Source organism: Vitis riparia, unplaced genomic scaffold (genome assembly GCF_004353265.1).
Source record: "Vitis riparia cultivar Riparia Gloire de Montpellier isolate 1030 unplaced genomic scaffold, EGFV_Vit.rip_1.0 scaffold380_pilon_pilon, whole genome shotgun sequence".
Taxonomy (NCBI): Eukaryota; Viridiplantae; Streptophyta; class Magnoliopsida; order Vitales; family Vitaceae; genus Vitis; species Vitis riparia.
Window position 1 is genome coordinate 370597 of NW_023269672.1, and position 21856 is coordinate 392452.

Sequence of the window (21856 nt, forward strand, 5' to 3'; positions counted from 1 at the left end):
ATCATATAGCATTAAACAAAGTGCACTACCAGCCACCTAAACAATAAAATGAACCCATTATCTTATCTTCACATTCCTGAAAATCAGAAAAAAAAAAACAAAAGTTATGTCGAATTGTACTTCTCTCAATATTGCATCAGTCCAGTTTTTCAGTAAATTGGTATGGTATAGATAATTTTCAAGAACGGAGTAAGCATGAGACTAGCCGGACATGCCATTTAATTTGAAGGGAATAACCAATATAAATGAGTAATCAAGTTTAGGCATACAAGTTAGTCAAATCTTACCTATCAAAAAAAAAAAAAAAAACAAATGGACGCACTGCCAGTCATCATTCTCCAAACCACTCGAGTGCAATTACGTATTTAAAGACCATATCCTCAATCAATTTATGTAGTTGTCCAATTAGTAATTTTGTTTTTGCGTATGTGACTACATTGTTAATAAATTTTGTATGCACTCTTTATTGTGTTACATGTTTCTGAAAACCTCATCCAATGACATAAGGAAATCTATTTAAATAAGTCACGGCAACAACATATCATTTACCTGCAGTTAAGCCTCGTATAATCTTGATAAAACCTTAAATCTTAAAAAAGAAAATAAAAAAACATTTGGCATGATAAGAATGAGCACAGTAAAAGCATTTAAAAAACAAAAAAGAAAAAGATATTACACACTAAGAGCATCTCCAATGCAAATAGCTAAAACAACAAATGCCAAACTTATTTTCTGGCAATGGTAATTGCTCTCCAACTTAAATATTAAACTAACGATGCCAAATTTTAGCACCAGACTCACAACGCAATCAACCACCATTCTCCAACCAAATGCCAAAGATGGCATTGCATTTGGCAATGCTAAAAGGAAAGCCAAATAATGACAGCTCCCATTGGAGTGCCAATATTTAAAAATTTAGTTGTTTTTTGACGTGCACACACACACACACACATATATATAAACTACTTTGGTATTGCATTAGAGATGCTCTATGCATGGATACAAGTGAACGAGTTGCTTCTTCTAAGCTATGCAATTTAGTATAAAAAAATAGATGAACTAGCCAGACTCATAATTTTCAGATATTATATAATTTATGTATAAAAGTATATATTGATATGTTATTGTGTCCTTGTGATTGTATCCTGCCTTTTGCGGATATATATTTTTTTATCAGAAACAATAAATGTATTAAGTATAAAGGAACACAAAAGAAGGATGAGGAATCCTCCCAAAAATACAACAGACTTGTTGATGCTACATTGTTTTTCATAGAATGTATTTTATGGTAGTCATCCTAAACCACCAAAAACCCTTATCTAGGCTTCTCAAGTGAATGATTTAAGTTCAACACCAGTTTCATGCATCAGATCACGTCCAAAAAAAATTCCAGATGAAAATAGAGTAAAGATGAGGAAGCATTATTTTTCACCCTTAAAGCAAACAAAACAATCTCTAGAAACGGGTAAGATGTGTAACTGTGATGAGAACCAACAACACAGAACATACCAGCACACTCACCAGTTCACAGAGGAAGAAGACACTATCTGCATATTAGTTTTTAATGTAAAATCCAGTGGGGCCTTCTGCCCAGGAATATGAAATTCAGAGCAGAAATGGCCAGAAGAGATTGAAGTAAAATTGCCGAACTTTTCAGAAGAATCAGCAGCTAAACCAGAAAAAGCACGGGGTTCACAGGCAACCAGTCCTTTTAATGCTTTATCCTGTGAAAATAAATAGATTTATATTTTGACACAGAACTTTCTTCAAGTAAATAAAAGGGGAAAATGCTAACAAAAATACCATATCAACAACAGCCATTTCAGATATCCTCTCACTACCAAGTGATAATTCAGCCACACTACGAAATGTGCTTTGACTGCACTTTTCAGCATATTCACAATCTTGCCTTGTACCATCTTTGGAAACTGCAGCTGAAACCACAGTATTCTCTGGACTGATAGAAATAAGAAATTGAATAAATAAGAAAAAAGCAAACAATTTATCAATTATAAACAAGGTACACCGTCCTGGACATGTATACCATGAAAGTTGTGGATGACTCTTGACAACTGAATTCAAAGAAACACAGATATTCTTGAAGCAGCCAGCTGGCGCAGCTGAAATATCTTCCTGCATATATTAAAAAATTGAATAAATTAAGACAGAAATAATGCATGGTAAATTGCATGGCACATTCAAGATCTTGACAGATTAGTGATTTGACAGTTCTAACATGTTACAGTAAACATACTTGATAATAAATCAATTTTAGATGAAAAAGTATTGTACCTTAGCATTTTCTTTTCCAGAAAGCATCCTAAACCTAGACTTTTTGGCAGGAAAAACTCCATCCATACGGGTGTCAATGCATCTTGGAACTTCGAATGCATCTTGTTTCTTGAGCTCAATTGTGTTCCTGAGAGAAGTAAGCAAGTACTTATTGAAATATAAATCAAGGTAAATCTAAAGAAATACAACAAAGCTTACTTTGTAGAACCAAGCAAAGGAGCTGGAGATTCATCTACAAGCTCTATAACGTTCCTTTGTTTTAACTGCTCTCCCTGTAATAGACACAGAAAATCTTAAGAATTTTCCTCCACAACCATTTGCAAAGATTACACAGAAAGGTCCGCAGAAACCAAATTGCAAAAAATGTGGTAAGATTTGTTGCCAATTAAGGCTAATATTTGAAGCCTATAAGCTACAGTAAAATGCAACAGTTCCATTTTACATCACACAAAAAGTTGGAAGATGCTGTACACCACAGCAACTGGATATCACAGCATCCGACTTTGATCAGGGTCCAGCCTGTTTTTATGTTTGTTCCACATCAACCCATTAAATTACAGGCCATGACAGTAAGAAATCCGACCACAGATTTTTTTTTAAAAATGCATTCTAGTCTGGCAACAAATATAATACCCACCAAAAAAAAAAAAAAATCACTAGTAACTTAGGAAGAGGAAACCAAAAGATGAAATCACTGCTGTAATTCCCAAGAGATTTGCATTAATGTGAAACCAAATATAATACCCACAAAAATCCATTAAAACTTTCATAAAACAAATCCAAAAGACAAAAGCATTGCAGTATTTCCCAGGAAATGTGCATTTTTCCATATTCAGCATGACTTTCATGGCTGGTAAAAATAAATAAATAAACAAAACTTATAATTTTTTTTATTAGAAACGAAGAACATTTTCATTGAAAAAGTAAACAAAAGAAGGATAAGAAATCTTTCCCTAAATACAAAATTTGATCAAAAAAAAGGAAAAGAAAAACAATCCAAAAGACATCAAAATGTTTCAACATTGCTATTTTAACCCTTCTGATCTACATATTGAAAGTCAATCAAGTTGAATAATGTTGAGAGGAATACTTTTGAAAACTATGGTAGTAGAGGCCCAAAAATATGGATAGAGGTAGACTAGGTCCCATATCATTTTGAAAGTCCTCCACTTGTCCTCAAAGATCCTTACATTTCTTTCCCATTGTGCTATCCAAATCAATGTAAAACAAGCTATTTGCCCTAGAACTTTACCCCAGTTAGTGCTACCCAAACCCCTAAAAGAAATGGTCAACATGTCACAAGCACTTCTAGAAGGAACCTAATCCAAACTTACTAGTTTGAATAGCTTACATTATAACTCTAAAGTTGTCGAACAATGTAAAAAAGGTGATCCATTGATTCTCAACTAACCATACACAAAGGTCAACAATCTAGACTAAGGGATTTGAATGGTCTTCTCACCTAAAGCAAGTCATTGATATTAACCTTCTTGTTAGCCACTAAAGAAGCAAATGTCTTGACCTTTGGCCGAGCTTTTGATTTCCATATGAAATTAGCAAGAGAAAAGAAAACTAAAGTTAAATGATCAAATGAGGTTAAGAAAAAAAGATTTGACCAAAAATAAGTTGAAAGGTGATAATAAACAAGGTCTCATATCTAGGGATTACGGTGTTAGATTAACACTATTGGGAATGGACATGAGTCTTTCAAGATCCTCTATCTCTATATCCATAAGGTTTGGCTAAAAGTTAAAGTTTCAAGTGAGAGGAGAAGAAAGACCAAGGACAAATGAAATAGGAGAATTTTGAACTGATAAAAGTTAGTAAAGACTCAAAAATATTGTGCAACCAAACGTTGATTTCCCCAACACAAATCTTCCCACAAACGGATTTTTGACCCATTTTCCACTAAAATGTTGGCATCTCAACCATTTGAATGTGTCCCATAGATGCTCAAGAATACCTTGTGCCATAAAGCAATACTCTCCCTAGGATACCCCCATAGCCACTTCTCTAAGAGGGCCTTATTTCTCGAAGCACACTTAGATCCAGCTTATAAGATACTCTCTCTTTCCCTCCCCAAACCCTAACCAAAGAAAATCCTTTTGCATTTCTCAATCTTCGTCCTAGAACGAACTAAGTCGGCCGAGTCCGATACATGTAGACCCTCCATTTTGTCCCTTTAGCACATATCTTTAAGTGCTCTTTCAATACTCCATAGTAGTTCCTTGGTGGCCCATTTTTACTCATACAATTTGCCTTCTATAAGCCACCTCGGAGACTTTGGTTGAGGGATTTATCTGGCCTTGGCCGCCTTTCAAGTTTAGATTAGGTTTTACCTAAGTGCACTTTAGGATTAGATTCCACTAAGTTTGCCCAAGAACATCTAAGTTCACATAAGCCCACCTAGGTTTATCTAGGCCCACTTAGTTCGTCCTAGGACACTTAGACACACCCTAGGTCACCTTTGGGCGTTTCTACATGGTTTGCATGGTTGCATGGCTCGTATTTTTGCATGATTACATGGTTCACTTTCTTGCATGGCTTGCATGTGGTTGATTTTTATTTTTTAGTTGCATGATTTAAATTTCTTTTGATTTTCAATTTCATGATATTTATTTATTTTAATCTTTATTTTTATTTTATTTTTATTTTTATTTTTATCTTTATTTTATTTCTTGCACGAGGAAACGGCTACCAGCTATTTGGAAAGAGGATCACCAAAAATTTTGACAAAGGAAAGTCCACTGCTGTAGATGGAGTGCAAATATTGAGGGTAATCACGCACGAAAGGGATTCTAGGTTTGCAAAGAAAAAGATTCATATGGGAAGGTGGAATTCTCTAAACTCGTGGCTGCCATGTAGGGATCTTTGGAGGATATTCATGCAATTTTGGACAAGGAAAGAAAACAATTCAAAAAAAGAGGTTAATAGATTGATAGGAGACCTATGGATTTCTTTGGATGAAGAATTTTCTCTGAGAAAGGAAGGCACGGCTGGAGCACAAGAAGAGGAGGTTCTTCAAAGATACAACAGGCATATCATATGGGATCCACACACCACTAAAGGAAATACAGTGGGCTGGCAAAGATTGTTTCTTTAACGGAGAGGATCAACAAGAAGTGAATAAGGAAGGAATTTCCTTTATGCAAATAAAAGGATGATTATGAATTTTTAGAAGGAGGACTATGGATAAGAACAAAAGGAGGGAGAAAAGAAAAGACATTCAGAGAAGAAAGGGAGACGAAGGAAGCACGGCAAAGTAGAGTAAGAGATCTGAGACGATATACCAGCGGGGATTTTCTTACCAGAAAGAAGCATTTCCAGGTACACTTTCCGTAGACTCTTCCTTCATTCCCATTATCCTCTTGTTATGTATTGATCTTCACTAAATTTTAAGTTTTGACTGGATGCTTGGGTGTAGAATGACAAAGGTTATATTTTGTTTGCATTGGTACTAGATTGCTTCTATAGTTGTTGATTTCTCTCTTTGGAGTTCTCTAGTTTAGGTTTGGAACTGAAAGGCTCTGTTTTTTTTTATTTACTGTGCATTACATGAGAATTGTGGCTGTATTTGTTTGCTGGAATCTGCTTGTACTCCCCTCACCAACCTAAGCCCGTGGAATAAAATATGAAATGTGGCTTCCATTGGTTCTTTTTTTGTTTATTTTCTTCGTGCTCCGTTTCCTTGGTAGTCTTCCTTTGTTTTCTGTGGATATTTCAAGTATTTCCAGCCATGTCTGCGTCATTGATTGATGGCGCTAGACAATGGCTTCTTGATGCTGTCAAAACTCAATATCCAAATTTGGAAGAAAAAAGCAGGTTCAGTGGTTTCTCATACAGCTACTGTTTCATGAGGAAGATTGTTTGGCACCAGTCGAAGTATCTGTTACTGGAGAATGAAGGAAGCAAAACAGGGGTGGAAGAACAGAGGAGAGGTGAAGCATAGATAGTTTTGCCCATTTTTTGGAGAAGCTTTGCCAGCGGTGAGATTGATCAGTTTTGGTGCCCATGAAGGCATCAGCATCAGTTCTGGTGCGTTCAGGTATGCAGCATGGGAATTTGATCAGTCACGGGTTTTCTAGAAATTGTAGAGCTCAAACTAAAGGCCGCCATGGTGAACAAGTTGGTTACGATGTTTAATTTGGTACTCATTTTCCTTGAATTCAGAGTGGCAAGATAGAAGAGAACATATTACTTGGCAAAGGAATGGATAAAGAAAGCTATGGAAGGGTCCTTATAATACATGTTCCTCAAAAAGGACCTGGAGGTTTTCTCATCCAATGACCAAACGGTCATAGGTGGTCTGATTCTGAGTTCAGATTGTTGCTCCTGCTGATCTTAAAAATGTATATTGACTGCAAAATGGAGCCGGCATGATCCACGATCTTGAAGAACCTCCAAGTAAGCAAAATGACAGGGGGGTCTACTGGGTCTGATAGCTGATGAGGATTCAGAGGGTCTGCCACAATTGCCAAAGGTCAAGTTGTCGTTTGTTTTCTTATTAATTCAGGGCTGCTGTTCATCTTTTATTGATCCAGGCTCATGGAGTCCTACAGCATATGTTGGTCTTGATTTTCAGCAAAGACTGCCATAGTCCTCTTCAATGCCACGCCTTACATGGCATCTCATACTGGATAAGCAAATATATCATACTGAAATCGGAGTGACAAGAGTTGAGATCCATGATACGGATATTAGACATCAAATCCTTATGATAATCCTTTACTTGCTACTTTGTCACTGGTATTTGGTAATGCAGAAATGATTGGAGCGGCTGGAATACTTTCTCCTTCAGAGGCTCTCACATGTATTCCGGCAAATTCTACGGGATCCCTAGGTTCCCAGTATAATTCATTACCTGTCAACCTTGGAGGATACTTTTTCAGCCATAACTGTCATGACCGACATTATCTATAAAGACCCTACTTGTCTTTTTGCTTTGCATGAAATGGATCACCTTGATGCCTTTTATCTTCAATAGTGGCAGGAATACTCCCTTCTTCAAAGGCCCTCGCATTTGTTCTTAAGGGTCTCGGTGCCATTTGTCTCAAGGGCTTAAAGGAAGTGAAAGAAGCTTTAGCATCATGTTCCCTTGTGAACAATGAATGAGATTTTTGCTCCCTTGGCTAATGTTGTGGAAAAGCTTTTGCTGTATTTTCATTAAGGAGTACTGGTGTTGACATAACTATCGAAATTGTCAATAGAATTGCTTCAACATGGGATGAAAATGTGGGGGCCATCAGGAAGATTTAACGGGACTGCTGCAATGAAAATGACTTTTGAAGACAAAGAAATGATAGCCATCAATAAATTCAGCTGCCGTAGACATCAGTGACGAGTGATTCGTCCAACTTTGCACCTTTCATGAGATGATCCCGGTTCATAGAACAAGGAAAATTCTGAAACTTGCTGATTATTTGTGGAAAAATCAGGGATTGAATTTCCACTCAAGCTACTGCCATGACTTAATCTCACCCAGTCTTCTGAAGTAATGCCTATTGCTCTACACAATACCCTGGTCTATAGAAGGCTTCACTCAGCATCATCCCGCCCCACTGGTCATTAGTACTGCGAAGAACTGGACAGACTTCACTTACGACTGATTTGTGGCAGGGGGGGTGTGTGTAATTGGCTTGTTTCCAGGACTGTTAGCTCAACATACTTTGACAGATATCAGACTCTTTGAATGGCTCTGACCATTTCAGAATTTCTACCAATAAAAGAGAGTAAGACATATTGCAGAACTGAAAGTGATGCTCAGGAGAGAACTAAGAGCATTTTGGCTGATTTGTTGATTACAGAAACTGATGAGAAAAGGAACGAAAAGATGTTTCGTTTCTTCGCCCTCATGCATTCAGGACAATGGACATCATATGAGGCATTTCCAGTCTCTTAGCTACCGGCCTGCATCTATTCGCCAGCAAATAGACTTTCAAGAGACTTGAACTGCAGGGAAGAAAACGGGAGGCAAGGGGTAAACTGGTTACTGAAATTGGGTACAACACAGATTCTTTTTTCGTTCTCAGGAAAGCTCGGCCAATTCTGGTGAAGTTCCTGGATGTAATGCCATCCACGTGACTAAAATCAAGAACAAGCTGGGGTGTGTCATCAAGAAGTTCTGACTACTGTAACAGCCCATAACACTCATGTCCAAACAAAGAAAGTTCCCCAGTCATCTAATTTGGAAATTTTTTGAATTGCCTATCGACACCACTTGCGAAGGGATTAGTATCGATGAATCAGTAATTCCAAGCAAATTCTAGCATCAGCAGGGTAAGTTGTCAGCTGCTGTAGATCAGTGAAGTCCCATGTGTTGGTATTAAATTCCCATAAATTCATCTGTACCTGAGGTGAAGGCCCTCATGCATGCATTTGGGCTATGGGAGCTGGATGATCAGTATACCACTCAAGAGAGAAGAGCATGCCTTCCACTACAAGCAGCAGGCTTGTCCAAAGTGTCTTTTATGTGTGGTTCAGCAGAACTCGTACCCAAAGTGCAAATTAAAACAAATGCCAAAAGGTTCAAAGCGCACTACTCGTCGAGATTTCAGTTTCCGGTGGCTTTGGACATAGGGAGTTGTTTGTGATATTTTGTTCAAGATAGAGCCTAAAAACACAGGTTCTTCTGACATGAAAGCCATTGAAAATTGATGTGAGCCACTGAACATTTCTGCTCATGACAAGAAGAGTTGTAGGAAAAGTTGGCTGGGTTGTCTGATGGCCATTGCTGTCTGGTCAGTTCGACAATTTCGGCTACAGCAGGCACCAGTAATGAGTGGTTCCAACTTTGCTTCTTTCATGTGATGGCTCTAGTCCACAGAATAATGGAAAATTCAGAAGCTCGCCAATTATCCGCATGAAAGTCAGGGATCGAAACTCTACTGAAGCTTTTGTCACAGCCTAATATTGCCCAGTCTTCCAAAGGATTACCTATTGCTTTATACAGTACTGTGGCTTCAAGGGAGTTCACTTAGCATTCATTCTGCTTTACTGCCAACGGAATTTGGGAATGACAGCAAAGATGTTTTGGAAGATGAGAGAAGAATCTACTACAGATTGCTCACGTTAAGAATGCCAAGAAGACAGAATTTTTGATTTCATTGATGGCATTTCTACTGGACAAGGCCCCTGTTTCACTCTTGGAGGCTGATGATGGGAATTCAAAGCAAGGTGGAAAGATGAAGCTGGGCATTTACGGGTTTATAGTCCTCTAGCTGGCTATGGAAAATTAATGGGCCACCTAGATGCTGGGATATTTGAAGAGGCTCTCCAATCCCTAGTGCTGGAGGTGAGATAGCCCATCATCAACGACACTAGACAGAGCTGAGAGCCCTCTTTGAGCAAAGCAGCATCCCGGATCAGAACTATTGCCATTGCCACAGTCACATCTTAAAATGATGGAGGTGGGCTATGTGAGCATCAATCAGTGAGCTCCCGCATGCAGGCTTCAGATGACTGGTTAGGATAACTGAAGAGGTAAGAAATGAAGCTCAGGATGAGCAAGAAGACACAGAATCTAAGCTACATAAAATTCCAGAAGTGAACTGTGAGAAAATTGATAAATCAGATGGATTTCTGAGCAAAGACTTGAAACTTGAGAATGAGTGGCAGCAAGGGAATCAGATCTGGAGCTAGACTTCAATTGCTTCACCACAAGTTCCTGCTAGCAATGCAAGTTGTGATTCTAGGAAGCCAGAGTTGGGTTGGAATGTCTTTGCTGATAAAATTATACACTCAAACCCAGTGAGTTTGGGCTCTGGAATGAATACAGTCAGTTCTTTTCCAGTCATGCCATCAATATACAGAGGTCTCTTCACACGACCACCAGCAACGCAGTCACAGCCAGACCCCCAAGTCCTACTCCAGCAAAGGCCACCTTGGTGCACACCTCTTCTTCTTCCTCTTTTTGTTTCTTGGATTGAAAATGTACAGTTTTGAATTGATTTTTCAAATCCATTTCCAACTGAATAATTCCAGTTTTAAAAATCCATATTTAGATCCTTCCTATGCATAAAATCCAGATTTAAATAAACTCCTTACTGTCATTTTCCTTCTAGCATGCATTTTCACTGTTTTCAACTAATTTTCTCTTTTCTTCAAACAAGCATGAACGAACTTCATGGTTCCAAATAATGGAACTCATTGAACCAATTCATGCAAAAGTAATTTGGACCTTGGTGGGGGGGTCCAACATTCTTGACATCTTCTTTGATATTGACTCAAGTGAGATGGTTGTTTGGTGATCAATTGATTTTGATTCCTCCTGATGACATGCACGAGATTGTTTTACACCTATTATTGAGCTAACCTTGTTTTCCATAGAGACATTGATGCTTGCTAGCCAGGTACGCTATCTCTATTCTCTAATTTCGAAATTCCATGAACATATATGTCATTGTGAACTATGCCTATGTTTGATAGTACTTGAGTGTCTTGACATTTGTTTGACTATTCGATTATTTCTTATAAAGCGCATGTTGAGTTGTATGCTATATTTCTGCGCTAACTTTGATTTCTTATGATAGCGTTTGAGATACAATCCAAGTACACACCCTAACCCTCCTTTATGATTGTGGTTTGATTTCTTTTTTGGCATATTAGTTTCGAAATCACCTTGGCCTACCTTGGTATCCATAATCAACTAATTAATTGTCACATTTGCTTCAATTTAGCTTGTAGAAACCACTTTAAGGCTTAAAGGAGTGCTACCTCTTAGAGGTACCTTCCCAATAGGTAACCTGATCCCCGAACCAAAACTAGGGTTTTTTCAAGACTTGCTTTTCCCAAACTATGGAGTCACTTCTTTAGGGTTTTCTTTCTTATTTTATTTCCCCTTTTAAAATAAAATAAAATAAGTGGCGACTCCAACTTTTCCAAAACTAATTTTTCACCAAACAAAAGCGAGTCTTGCCATTAAGTGAGGACGCACGTGAAAAATGCGGGTCCACATAATGACTCAACCAAGTCGTATTTGCCTCGATACTGACCACACCGAGTTCGATACCAGGTACGACAAGTCCAATTCTGAGATTCTCAAATCCCAATTTCAAACCATCAATCTCATCCGCCATGAAGATTAAAGGTAAGAACTCTTAGAGATGACTTCTATGCTCAGAGCTATTCAATTTTTTATTTTCTTTGTTGCACCAGGAGAGCGTACAAGTAGATAATCAGAGTAATCTTCCTTTCTTTGTATATGAAGCAAACATGCAGAGCAATGGCTATGTTCCTTCATTCTCATAAAACTTGCAAATTAACAAATTAAAAATTAAAAAAGAAGACACTACCTGCCAAGATCTTCCATATAAAAGGCTAAAGAAACTCATTTTATGCCCAATTTATCATCTAATAATGTAGAGAATAGAGAGAACAGAGCAAAACCACGAATTCAGAAACTTACTCTCAATTCCGATGGTGTCTTCCTTTTAACTCCTGCCCCCACCAAAACGAAGAGTCAGAAGATAAAGGACCAGCCGTGGCAACCTTTGCCATACTATTCTGAAATACTAAGACAATAAGTCCTCGTCCAATCAATTCTCTTCCTACATGTCCTGAAAGCATATCTATAAACCATGCTATTAACATTTCAAAAGGAAAGTATGAAAAATTATCATTAAAAAAAAAATATTCACTGCAGAGTAATCAAATTCTTCAAGATCCTAAACTAAAATTTTTAACACTCCCTATCTGGGCTCTATGATATAAACAGATCAGGTATTTTGTATAGACTCTACTTATTTTTTACATACAAAATTGTGCATTCTTGAAATCCATTCTTTTAAATCACCACAGGTTTCAATTGGAAAAGCCACCATTCAATTCACCAATGGAAAATGTTTCCAGGTAAATTCTTCCCAGAACAGAAAAATGAATTTCAGGCATAAGTAGCTCATATAGTCATATTTCCCAACCAAACTTAATGATACAAAAAATCATCAGAACAAATATATCCACAACCATCTCCCTTTGATTACCACCAAAAACAGAGAAAATGGAGGAAAGCAATGGAAATTTTGATTTTTGTTTTCAAAAAGAGAACAAATGAAAGTTACATGGAGAAACAATAGGCAAGGTAATAGCATATTTAACTACTGAAAACTATCAAAAAAACAACAAGCCTCGACACATGGAAATGAAATTATCTGTCCAAACTTTTTTTCATTTCCGCCAAGCAAAAGGCCCTTAACATTCCCTATCTTTCAAAACATAACCAAACAAAGGCATCAATTTCTCCTATTCTTCAAAACAAAGAAATAACCCATTTTCAGTTGCAAATGCAAGGTTTTTCTTCAAACTTACAGCACGGAAGTTAGAACTGCAAATGGAAAGAAGCAGAACCGAGAAAAAAAGGACCCGGATTTTTAAATCGGGTCAGGAAAAAAGACAAGAATCTTTGAACGCTATTCAAGAAAAACCTGAAAGCCAAGGAATCGGAGAACCGCTGATGCTAATCTTTCAACGCTATTCAAGATGTAGCAATTCCACTGATGCCCCCTGTTCCACAAAACCCATCCATGTAAGTGATGTTTACCATGTGTCTTAGCCATGGAATCAAAATAGTTGGAATAGAAAATAAGCATTGTCCAATGAATGAAGAGAGGAATAAGGAAAAAAAAAACAGGAAGAATTTTCTTGAAACAGAACTCCTTGTGTTGATCTACTTTTACCATTACACCCACATTATTAAAACGATTTTCAAAGCATTTAGAGTAGCCCAACACCCAGATGATGTTGAAGAATGCAAACACAGGGCTTTATGATCTATTATCCATCCAAAACCAGTGTTTGAAAACACCCATAATAAGCTGACAAGCCAAAGCGCTTGAACACAACAATGGAAACAAATCACTTGCATATGGAGATAGTCGGTGAGATTGAGAACAAGTACCTGGGAATCCAAAGGATGGTTAAGACATGGATAAGAAATGAGAAAAGAAAAGATGAGTCCCAAATTTTAAAACCCTTAGAGACCTGTGTGCTGACTACCGAGGAATGAGGAGAGTAAAGATTTGGTGCCCCGGTTTCCTTATCCCTGTATTGCTTGGAAGTATGGTTGGGAAGTGGAAGTCACTACTGAGTAATTTCGAAATCAAAGAGACACAAGCCTGTCTGCCCGCCAGTCTTCTTCACTCATATATTTTTAAAAAATCAAAGAAAAACAGCTTAGGAAGATAAATTGCATCAAATGACTCCAGTCTTCTTCACTCATATATTTTTAAAAAATATTTCAATAATTTTTACTCTTTTTAATTGTATTTAAAAAATAATTATAAAAATATAAAAAATGATTAAAAATAAAATATTGTGAATAAAATTATTTTAAATAATATCTATAAACATAGAAAATATATTAAAAACAATGCAAATTCTCTAATAATTTTTTATTTTAAAAAAATCATAGAAAATATATTAAAAACAATACTAAGGTTTAGATAATGTTCAACTTAAAAAAAAAATTAATTAAAATAAAATTTATATATTACTTAAAAAATGATTTAGATAATCTTTTTTTAAAAAAAAATATCATAATTTAATTCATTTTAAAATGATGTTTTAGGATGATAATATTTTTATTTTACTTATTTTACTTTTTATAATTATTTTTTTATTTTGTTTGTTTATTAATTAAAAATTATACTTTAATATCATCCGTAGCTTATAAATTTAGAAACTATAATGATCCATTAACTTCTATTTCAATTATGAAAAAACAATAAATGCTAACAAATTAAAATGTAAGAGTCAAACTTTTCATCCCACCTCTTAAATATGTTTAATAAATTTATAATAAAGACATTTCTAATAAAATATTATAAAAATAATTATAAGTGTTTTTACCATAATCACTTTCTAATTAGCCCCTAATCCAATTTTAGCAAACTAAAGGCATTCTTAAGAAAATATTAATTAAATGGCTAAATTTATTTTAAGAATTACAAAACATAAGTCAATTTTCATACAACATTCAAGACATTTCATTATTATCGTATAAAGCTTGAGTTTTTTTTTTTTTTTTTTAATGAAATTTTCAATTTAATGTTTTTTTCATTTTTAAATTTCATTAGTTTATATTCTTCTTTTAAAATGAAGAGTTAAATATTGTTACTGAATTTTTTTATGAAAAAAAAAAATTTGATTTGGACAAGGATTTGAGTTTTTCTCTAAAAAAAATTAATATTAATAATAATTTAGTTTTTATTATATAAATTTTTTTAAAAAAATAAATTGTACCAACATTGGATTATAATTACCTTGATAAATGTTAACTGTCATTATTTACTTATTTAACATTTCTTGTGTTTTTATTTTACTTCTTATAATTCCTTTTATTTTATAACTTTATTAATTAAAAATTATATTCAAGTATCATCAACATTATATAAATTGAAACCATGATGACCTTTTAGCTTCTATTTCAATTATGAAAAAACAATAAATATTAACAAATTAAAACATCAAAATCAATCTTTTCATCTTATTAATTTATTTCTTAAATTTGTTTATACTATTAAATTTTAATATGTTTTTATGCTTCTTTTTATTTATTACTATTTTTTTGCATCCCATTAAATTCTAATATTCTTCTACATCTCCTCTCATTTATCATTCTTATTTATATTACTTACTTTATAACAACCAGTTGTCAAAAAAATTTCATAAACTAGATACCAGAGCCTTCTTATCTATCATTTTTTATAGATGTCAGACCTCATTGTAGAATATATATATAGATTTATTTTTATGATATTTGAAAAATCGAGGACATGAGGTCAATGAAAAAGGATGATGAATCCCCACTAAAAGAATTATTGCATAGATACTTTAGGCTTTGAAAGTACGTAGATTTTCTTATACAATTGTTTAATTATAAATAGGTTGCTAATCTAAATTGTAATGATTTTACTCATTTAAAACTTAATATTCATAATAATTGCATTTCTAATTAATGTAAAAATATGAAATTAAAGTTATCATAAATGACATGATAATAAAAATTAATTAATTTTTACCTCATGGAGGAATTGAAGCTCATGGTAAAACCCTGAGCAGTAAGTTTTATTTTTTCCCACTTGTAAGAAATTCAACTCTATTTTTTTTTTTGGACATGTGTTTAATAAATTGTGAAATTAGTTAACCTTATTTAAAATCTAAACTTAAAACTTAAACGACAATTTTGAATTTTCCTTTTTATTATTATTATTTTTTATTATCATTATAACTATATGTAAGTTCCATCTATTAAAGGAATTCCCCCATGCCACATGAAAATATTTAACACTGTAACCTAAAATTGAACTTAGCTATTATATGCCACTTATAATATAGTATATACAAAAATATACAATTAATACAATAAATTTATTGTGTAATTTTATTTTTTTTTAACAAAAATAAACCAAAATTTTTTTACATAAAATAAATAGAAAAAAAATTAAATGAAAAGAAAAACCTGATAGAAAAAAAACTAAAAATAATAAAGCCAAAAATTACACTTAAAAAGTTTTATGATAAACACAACTACCTATTGTAATATATACAAAACAACTTATTTAAGTTCATATATTAAAAATAAAAATAATCAAATAAGTTTCATAACTATTTACATATTAATAAATACAAGATAAAAAATTAATATAATAAATTTATAATAGTAATTTGTTTAAACAAAAATAAAATAAATATTTTAAAATAAAATAACAAAACTTTGTAAAAAAAAAAAAAATCTAAAAACTATAATTTAAATTTTAGGCTTGGATTTTAAATAAGCCCAAAAACATTATAGCTAATTATGATTTTAATCTTAAGTCAAAATTATTTTTAGTAACTAAGATTATGGTAAAAACTGGAGACGATGGTTTTGTCATCATTTCAATGCACATTGAGGATTTTTTTATATAAAATATATTATATTGACTTGAAGCTATAAATAATCTGTCTATGTAAGAATTGAATAATTAGGCCTGCTTAGTTTAGATTATTTTTATTTTTATATTAGAAGAAAATAACAATTAGGGACGAAAATGTTGGTGGTGGAGTCTTTGATTTAGGGACATGGAATGCACATGACAAATCTCATAGCCATGTGTATGTGCATGTGCATGTATGATATATAAAGAATGTTGGGTGAGGAAATTGTAGACATATTCAAATTTTGAATCATGTAATGTTACTTGAATTCGATAATAACATGTAATTTACATATAAACCTAGTGGTTGTAGGAGCCTATAAATAAAGGTCTCCTATCATCTTTCTACTCATCCCCGGTTAAGAGAAAAGAGTGATGTAACTCTTTAAGTGAAAAAGTAATGTTCTATTAAGGGTTGTAGAATTATTATTCTTTCGGGTGTAACGGGGATTTGGTTTGTGAGGAGTAAGTGTTTGTAAACACTTGTGATTATTTTTATCCCTATAATGAAAATATGCAATACTCCATGGATGTAACCTATTTTGGGTGAACTATGTAAATTTTGTGTGTTGTATTGTTTGCATGATTTTGTTATTGTTTTCACATTATTTTGTTTTATTTGCTTCATTAATATGGTGTTTTTTAATTGGATAATATTTTTTTCATTTTTTTATTTTAAAAAACCAAACTTAAAAAAATGAAAAAAAATGAAAATCATTTTTAAAAAAATTGAAAACCAAAAGGGAAATAAAAACCCTTATGGGAGTTGATGTAAAAGGAATACATTTCTTATAAATATAAAAAAAATATTAATTTGAATGAAATATTATCTCATATATTTTAAAATTAAAAATTATCTTAAAAGTAAATGAGTAGGCACATACACCCTAGTACATGTTCCTCGACGTGGAGGACACCCTCAAAGAGGCGAGATTTTGTGACATTTCTTATGTTTTGGTTTTCTATAAAAGGATTCTTCTTCGAATTTTGAGTATTTTTTATTTATCTCTTCTTCTTTGATCTATAGTATTTTTCCTGTTTGGCCGAATGAGGAAGAGGATTTTCATATCCATATTAGGCACAAAAAGATCCTAACTCTTTCTTTGAGGTTAGCATTAATTTTGATTAGATAACAAAGATTTAATGCTTTTTGATTGATGAAGTTGCTTAATTGGCCATAGGTAGGGGAATCATAAGGTATGACACCATTATACATCTCTTTGATTCTAAGTTGGACTCTTTGACTAAAGGACTTAGGTAACCCATTAAGGAATCTTTTTTTCCAATAGGGTTGGTTTACATCTGGTCTGGTGTGGACTTTAGCAAATTATACCTCTTTATACCATCTACAATCACTAAGCTTTCTACATCTAATGTTTTGAAGGATTTCTAAGGTTCAAGCTTGAAAAGCAATTGGATCTCCAAGGAAGTGTTTGGTTATGGCAAATATTAGGGTATGAACTGAATTTTGATTTCCTCTTTCATCTAAGCTGGTTTGAATATAGATTTTTGCTTCTTCAGTGAGAGAATTGTCCTACCAACCTTTAAGCTGATCGGTGAATCATGCAATCAGGTGTACACTAATCAGATAATCAAAGTCTCCTTTGGATTTGTAGGCTGTGGAGGCCATAATCATTTCTTAAAGAATATTCAAGACTTGGTGTTCACTTACGCCATCTATGTTCCATTCATAAATGTCATCTCCATCATACTTTGATTGGGTGATTTGATTCATTTCTTTATATTGAAGATCAAGAGGAGTTCGTCTAGGATAGTAGTTCCTAGTCTTAGTTTGTTGTTTAAATTGATGTCTAATCCTATTTATTTGAGGGTCCTGTTCCTCAAATATGGCTCTTATTTTATCTACATTTGTAGGTGTAATTTCTGTTATCATATTTATAGACTTTGTATTTGATGGTGAGGGTTTTTTAGTAAGATCTAATTGTTCAATCCTTTTTGTTAAAGTCTTGATTAGATCATCATTATTTGAAAGTTTAAGTGTCTTATTCCCTACTTCCATGGGTTTGAAAATTGGGCGATTCTTATCTAGATTCCTATCTAGAAAATGAGGTGTGACTATTTGGCGAGATATGTGAGGGGTTTCTAGTCTGTCTTCTATCTTACCAAGTTGAAAGGAAAGAGTGCCTAAAATTTGATTTGTAAAATTATTTTGTTGTTGAAGGTTTTAACAGTCTTTTAAGGTTATTGTTCTACCTTCAGTATTGTTGAGATTTAATGTTTTGAAATGAGAAACTATAATTTCAGTATTTTGAGCAATTATGGTTATTTCTTCTAAAGGAGGATGATTTGAAACTACAGTTTTACTTGAAGTGGTTTTCCAGACTTTACCTTTTTGAAACATATTTACTTCTATGAAATGGTAGTCAATATTATTGTTTGAAGCATACATTTCTAAGTATGTAAACATGAGAATATTTATCCTATGTGTTTCCATACACTTGTACCATTCATTCCTAAACTTATGTCTAATTTGAGTGGTGAGTTTAGAAGAAAAAAACCATTTTCTCTTTTGATCATGTTTTGGAAGGTGCATTTCTTTGTGAAGATATTATTTATCTATTTGGAAGGGTTTAGTATTGTCTATAACCATTAACTGGTTAGGTTCATCAGGCATCATTTGAGAGAGTGTTGGAAAAGTTAAAGGTGATTCTTGGGTAACATACCTAGGATGAGGGATATTAAGACCAAAATCCACATCGTCTAATTTGACAGAAGCCTTTCGAGAATTTACCTCGAAGGATAGTCTAGGAGGAGAGAAAATTCTACTTCCTTGAACAGAGATTCTAGTACTCTATCGTTTTTCTCTTTTGGAAACTGGATAATAACATTTCCTTTATCATCTTGCATGATAAAGAGAGGTTTCCTATTTTGAATAGGTTTTGGAAGAGTTAACTGTATGAAATTCCAAGTATTTGAATGAGTTAAAGATTCCCAAGGGATTTCTTCAGGGGTCATAGTTGAGGAATGTTCCTCATTGGCTTGGAACAAAAGCGTTTTCCCTTTTGGAGATTTCAATAAACACTTAGCATTTACTAAGGTGGTCATGACCTTCTAGTATATTCGATATAATATAAGAATGTTCTTTGCTCTAGGGTCCATGTCATAACCCTTGGTTTGAACATTTAAAGTTATAGCTTTGTGTATAGTCATATCACCTATACAACTTAACTTTAGGTAAGGGAAACAGTTGAAATAAATAGGGCCATGTGCCATGTTTGATTCCATGACTCTTAACAAGGAGTCATCAAAGTTATTGTGTCTTGCATCTTTAAGGCAAACACAAATTGGTTTGTTTAACCCAATTCGGGTTAATGGTTTGACTGCTACTTGAATGGCTCCTATGTGAAGAATTTTGTAAGATTGTTCTCTTAGCATCTTAATCTCCAAGGGTTAAGGAGTTCTATAGTTTCAGTTTCTGATCCTATAGAATGTGTGTTTTCGGACACTTTGATTTTATATGTTGATCTAAATCTGAAAGTACCTATTTGATAAATATCTTTGATATGTTGTCTTGGAATTTCCTAGTTTTTGATATATTGTTCCAGAGTATCAATTTATACATTCAATTGATTCTCAAATTTTGAAGTATTTTCTTCTAGCATTTTGAGATCATGTTTCATCCTACTCATATTACTATGAGAGCTACTTCTAGAAAAAATTCCAAACAAATTTGACATTTTACTCTATGGGTTCTCTATTTAAATCCTGGGCAACTTAGTGGGACCACCACCAGGAAAACCTAAATGCTAGCATGGCTACAATGGCTTACCAACGGTTACTATGGGTTGACCAACACTAAGCAGTTTGGATTTAAACAAATAATCATAAAATAAAATAACAAATTAAATTTGAAAATTAACTATCATGGCTCTGATACCAATAAATACAGGATTGGGGAATGATAAGAAAATTAAAGCAAGAAGAACACTTCAATTTGAATATCAATACGAACTTTGAAGAAATCTCCTAATTGAATCTGGAGGAGTCACAATGGTCTTGCTTAAAACCCAGATAACTTTGACAATGTTTTCAGAAAGTTCATAGACTTTCAAAGAGGTTCTTTAAATATTAAATAATAAACTTGATCCACAGTTAAATTTGAAATTTAAACTTTCATTTAAAACATAAAATATACAAGAACTTTGAAAAGTTGAAACTTACAATCCTTGAAGAGAGCTTTACAACAGAATTTGAGAGCTTTCTCAAATACAAGGCTATCTTACAGAGGAAAATCTCACTTGTTTTCTCTCTCTAAGTTTTCACTCAAACTTTTTCTCTGCCTTACAATGAGAAAAGGGAGCCTCATATAGGCCCTTGGAGACAGATTTGAAGTCCACAGATTCAAAATGGTTTGAAATCCACCAAAAATTGGTTGTCCATTTGTGCACGTGTCTTTGAATTTGAAAGGCGGTTTTAAAGCCCATCGTTTGAGTCCACCGTTTTGAAGAGTGGTTTTGATGACACAATAGCTTCTGGAAACTCTGACCATCTGATCAATGTACACCTGATTATAGGATTCACTGGCCAGCTCAAAAGTTGGTGGGATAATACTCTCACTGAAGAAGAAAAAAACTATATTCAAACCAGCTTAGATGAAACAGGAAATCAAAATTCAGTTCATACCCTAATATTTGTCATAACCAAACACTTCCTTGGAGATTCAATTGCCTTTCAAGCCTGAACCTCAAAAATCCTTCAAAACATTAGATGTAGAAAGCTTAGTGATTGTAGATGGTATAAAGAGGTATAATTTGCTAAAGTCCACACCAGACCAGATGTAAACCAACCCTATTGGAAAAAAAGATTCCTTAATGGGTTACCTAAGTCCTTTAGTCAAAGAGTCCAACTTAGAATCAAAGAGATGTATAATGGTGTCATACCTTATGATTCCCCTACCTATGGCTAATTAAGCAACTTCATCAATCAAAAAGCATTAAATCTTTGTTATATGATCAAAGTTAATGCTACCCACAAAAAAGATCTTAAAACCTCAAAGAAAGAGTTAGGATCGTTTTGTGCCCAATATTGATATGAAAATCCCCTTCCTCTTTCGACCAAACAGGAAAAATACTATAGATGAAAGAAAAAGAGATTAAATAAAAAATACTTAAAATTCAAAGAAGAATCATTTTATAGAAAACCAAAACATAAGAAATATTCAAATAAAAAATATCAAAACACTTCAAAGAAAATAGAAAAGAAAGATATTAAATGTTTCAAATGTGGCAAAAGAGACATATCACCCCAAATTGCAAAATCAAAGAAATAATTGCCGACTTAAACATAGGAAAGCGTCCCAAACGACAAATGATTAATCTCATCAAAATAAAGTCATGGTCAGAGTCATCTAGTCAAACCTCGGTAGAATCATCTAGTGACAACCAATATCTTCTAATAGAAGACAGCTCTTCCAATGAGTCGAACGAGTCCTCCTCACGGTCATCTTGTGATTGTGTAGAAAATTGTCTTGTATACTTGATACAATGAAAATGTCCTAAAAATGTAATTTGAGTTTTAAACCTTAATACTTTTAATATATATATATATATATATATATTACTATAATTCATTTTTCATGAAGAAGCTTAACATGTATTTATTTTTTAATCAGCTATAGCCTAATCAATCATCAC

At 33.6% G+C, this 21856-nt stretch overlaps 1 protein-coding gene across 1 annotated transcript in view; it reads right to left on the reverse strand.

Annotated features, from left to right (window-relative positions):
• The window catches only part of LOC117909800, a 29179-nt gene extending 15904 nt beyond the window's left edge, over nucleotides 1-13275 (reverse strand). The window contains exons 1-8 of the mRNA XM_034823855.1: nucleotides 13267-13275; nucleotides 12711-12789; nucleotides 11696-11737; nucleotides 2491-2564; nucleotides 2293-2419; nucleotides 2045-2133; nucleotides 1804-1957; nucleotides 1522-1724 (exon numbers count right to left, since the gene is read on the reverse strand). Coding sequence (XP_034679746.1) covers nucleotides 1522-1724; nucleotides 1804-1957; nucleotides 2045-2133; nucleotides 2293-2358 — 512 coding nt within the window. The 5' untranslated portion in view covers nucleotides 2359-2419; nucleotides 2491-2564; nucleotides 11696-11737; nucleotides 12711-12789; nucleotides 13267-13275. The remainder of the gene's footprint in view (nucleotides 1-1521; nucleotides 1725-1803; nucleotides 1958-2044; nucleotides 2134-2292; nucleotides 2420-2490; nucleotides 2565-11695; nucleotides 11738-12710; nucleotides 12790-13266) is intronic.
• Nucleotides 13276-21856: the final 8581 nt, after the last annotated feature.